General features: G+C 35.6%; 1 protein-coding gene across 1 annotated transcript; it reads left to right on the top strand.

Moving 5' to 3' along the window:
- The first annotated feature begins 418 nt into the window (after nucleotides 1-418).
- LOC102824968 (olfactory receptor 1052-like) lies at nucleotides 419-1,357 on the top strand. Its single transcript, XM_006877599.1, has one exon. It carries the CDS (start codon nucleotides 419-421, stop codon nucleotides 1,355-1,357), a length of 939 nt encoding a protein of 312 aa, XP_006877661.1.
- Nucleotides 1,358-2,533: the final 1,176 nt, after the last annotated feature.

Here is a 2,533-nt window from a genome sequence, read left to right as displayed (position 1 = left end):
TCTTATCTTGAGTTTATGTGGAAACTGAGAACCATGGAATAAAATAATTTCTAGTTCCAAATATTGGAGTCATTATATACAAATTAGGAAGTGAGTTTGTTCCATGGGGTATACATTGGATTGGGAACCTCAAGATCAGTGCTTCGAGCCCACTGCTCCATCATAGATTTGAGCATGTCAGAAATCCTATACAGGGTTGCTATGAGTCAGAAATAACTCTACAGAACTTAACAACTGCAAAATATATGAATTGTTTAGCCCCAAACTGAAGTGAATTTATTTTCATTTGACTACAGGGTAAGCCTCAATGCTTTCTGCAATTATGGAAACTGGATCATGAAAGACGTCATAATCTTTCTCATCTGAGTGCTGTCATCTTGTTCTACAACTAAAGAGCTATACATGTAAAATTAACTACATGGCAGTTTGGAATCATACAAGAGTGAAGGAGTTCCTTCTAGTAGGATTAACTGAAAATCCTAATTTGCAAATCCCTCTCTTTTTTGTTTTTGCTTTCATTTATTTCATCACTCTGATAGGCAACTGGGGAATGATTGTTTTAATTTGGTTAAATACCCGACTTCATACTCCAATGTACTTCTTTCTTAGCAATCTTTCTTTTTGTGATATCTGCTACTCTACAGTTTTTGCTCCTAAGATGCTAGTACATTTCTTATCGGTGCACAAGTCCAGCACATTTTCTGGTTGTGTACTACAGAGCTTCTTTTTTGCAGTATATGTAACAACAGAGGGCATCCTCCTGTCTATGATGGCTTATGACCGCTATGTGGCAATAGCTAATCCATTGCTGTATACAGTCATCATGACTCAAAGAGTGTGTATACAGATGGTCCTTGTATCTTACTTAGGTGGACTCATCAATTCCTTGACACACACAATAGGTTTGCTCAAACTAGACTTCTGTGGTCCTAACATAGTGAATCATTATTTCTGTGACATTCCTCCTCTTTTAAGGCTTTCTTGCTCTGATGCACACACCAATGAGATACTGCTTTTGATCTTCTCTGCGGTCATTGCAATATTCACTTTCAATATCATCATGATTTCCTATGTTCGCATCATCATTGCCATCCAGAGAATCCGTTCAGCTGAGGGGAGGCACAAAGCCTTCTCCACCTGTGCTTCCCACCTGACTGCTGTGATCTTATTTTATGGGTCTGTGACTTTTAGTTATATCCAGCCAAGTTCCCAATATTCCCTGGAACAAGAGAAGGTTTCTGCTGTGTTTTATACCTTGGTGATCCCCATGCTAAATCCATTGATTTATAGCCTTAGGAATAAGGATGTGAAGGATGCTGCAAAAAGATCAATATTGTGGAAGAGATTCCCTACTTGACTCAATCCTACGCATGATTTTTCTAATCTGAGATCATCCAGCAGAGATGTTGCTGTTATTGTTAAATGTTGTCGTCAGTTCCGACTATTAGTCAACCTGTATAGGATTTCCAAGAAGCAGTTGGTAAGTTTGAACCTCCAACCTTGCAATTCAAACTGGCCTTTCAGTCCAGTACTTATCCTACAGAACAACACCAGAAATCCAACCAGCAGAGATAGGAGATTTTCAAAATTGTTTCAGAGATTGAAATATGATCAAACAAAAATATGATCAACATATCACATGAAATTTAGGACAGAAGTGTTGAGTATGTATGATGATTAAAAATTGTTCTAATTCATCTTTCATGGTTTTGATGATGTAACAGTTCAATGTCCTCAAAAGCTAATATTCCCATGCTTAATTCTGAAATAGCTGACCATAGACATAAAAGAATCAGACATTGATTAAAATCAAAAGAATACTCTGACCAGAGTCATTTATTAAGTGCATTCCTGTCTCATTGTATCATCAATAACATTATATGCATAATAATGCTTTGATTATTTTTAAGACAAAATGTTAGGAAAATATGTCAAAAGTGCTTATAAATTAGACAAATTCTATTACTTCTGCATGTGATGGAATAGCTGGTAGTCAAGACAATATTTCTTCAAAAATTACTGAAAAAGTAAATAAGATATAGAAATAATACATTGAGAAAGAGTGAATCCCTTCTAAGTCAAAACAAACTGGAGTGACTGCAAGTTCAGAAAGATTAATCTTGGAGAGGTAAACTGACCCATTGTGTTCTCTCAAGGGACACCTGAAAATGCAGGGAGTGCCCTCTGGGCTTCAGAATAACTGGCTGATTATCTAATAGATATTCTGTAAGTCTTACCACACTTGGTTGTATTTTCCCTCACAACAATAGCCAAATTCTGGGCATGAATAGAAAGAAGAAAAGATGAATGTATAGTTAGATAAATAGATAAATAGATAGATAGATAGATAGATAGATAGATAGATAGATAGATATGAGGAGACTTCATAAAGTTCATGGATAAATGGAATTAAAATGATAGAATATATAAACATTATAATGTTTCCTTGTAGAGATACAGATATAGATAGGTATATTGATAGATAGCTAGTCATACGTGGAAAGCCACTTAAAAGCAGAAAGGAGATTTTGGT

The sequence above is a fragment of the Chrysochloris asiatica genome, unplaced genomic scaffold, assembly GCF_000296735.1.
Source record: "Chrysochloris asiatica unplaced genomic scaffold, ChrAsi1.0 scaffold00535, whole genome shotgun sequence".
In the NCBI taxonomy this organism is placed as follows: domain Eukaryota; kingdom Metazoa; phylum Chordata; class Mammalia; order Afrosoricida; family Chrysochloridae; genus Chrysochloris; species Chrysochloris asiatica.
This window is presented reverse-complemented; position numbering and strand designations above follow the sequence as displayed.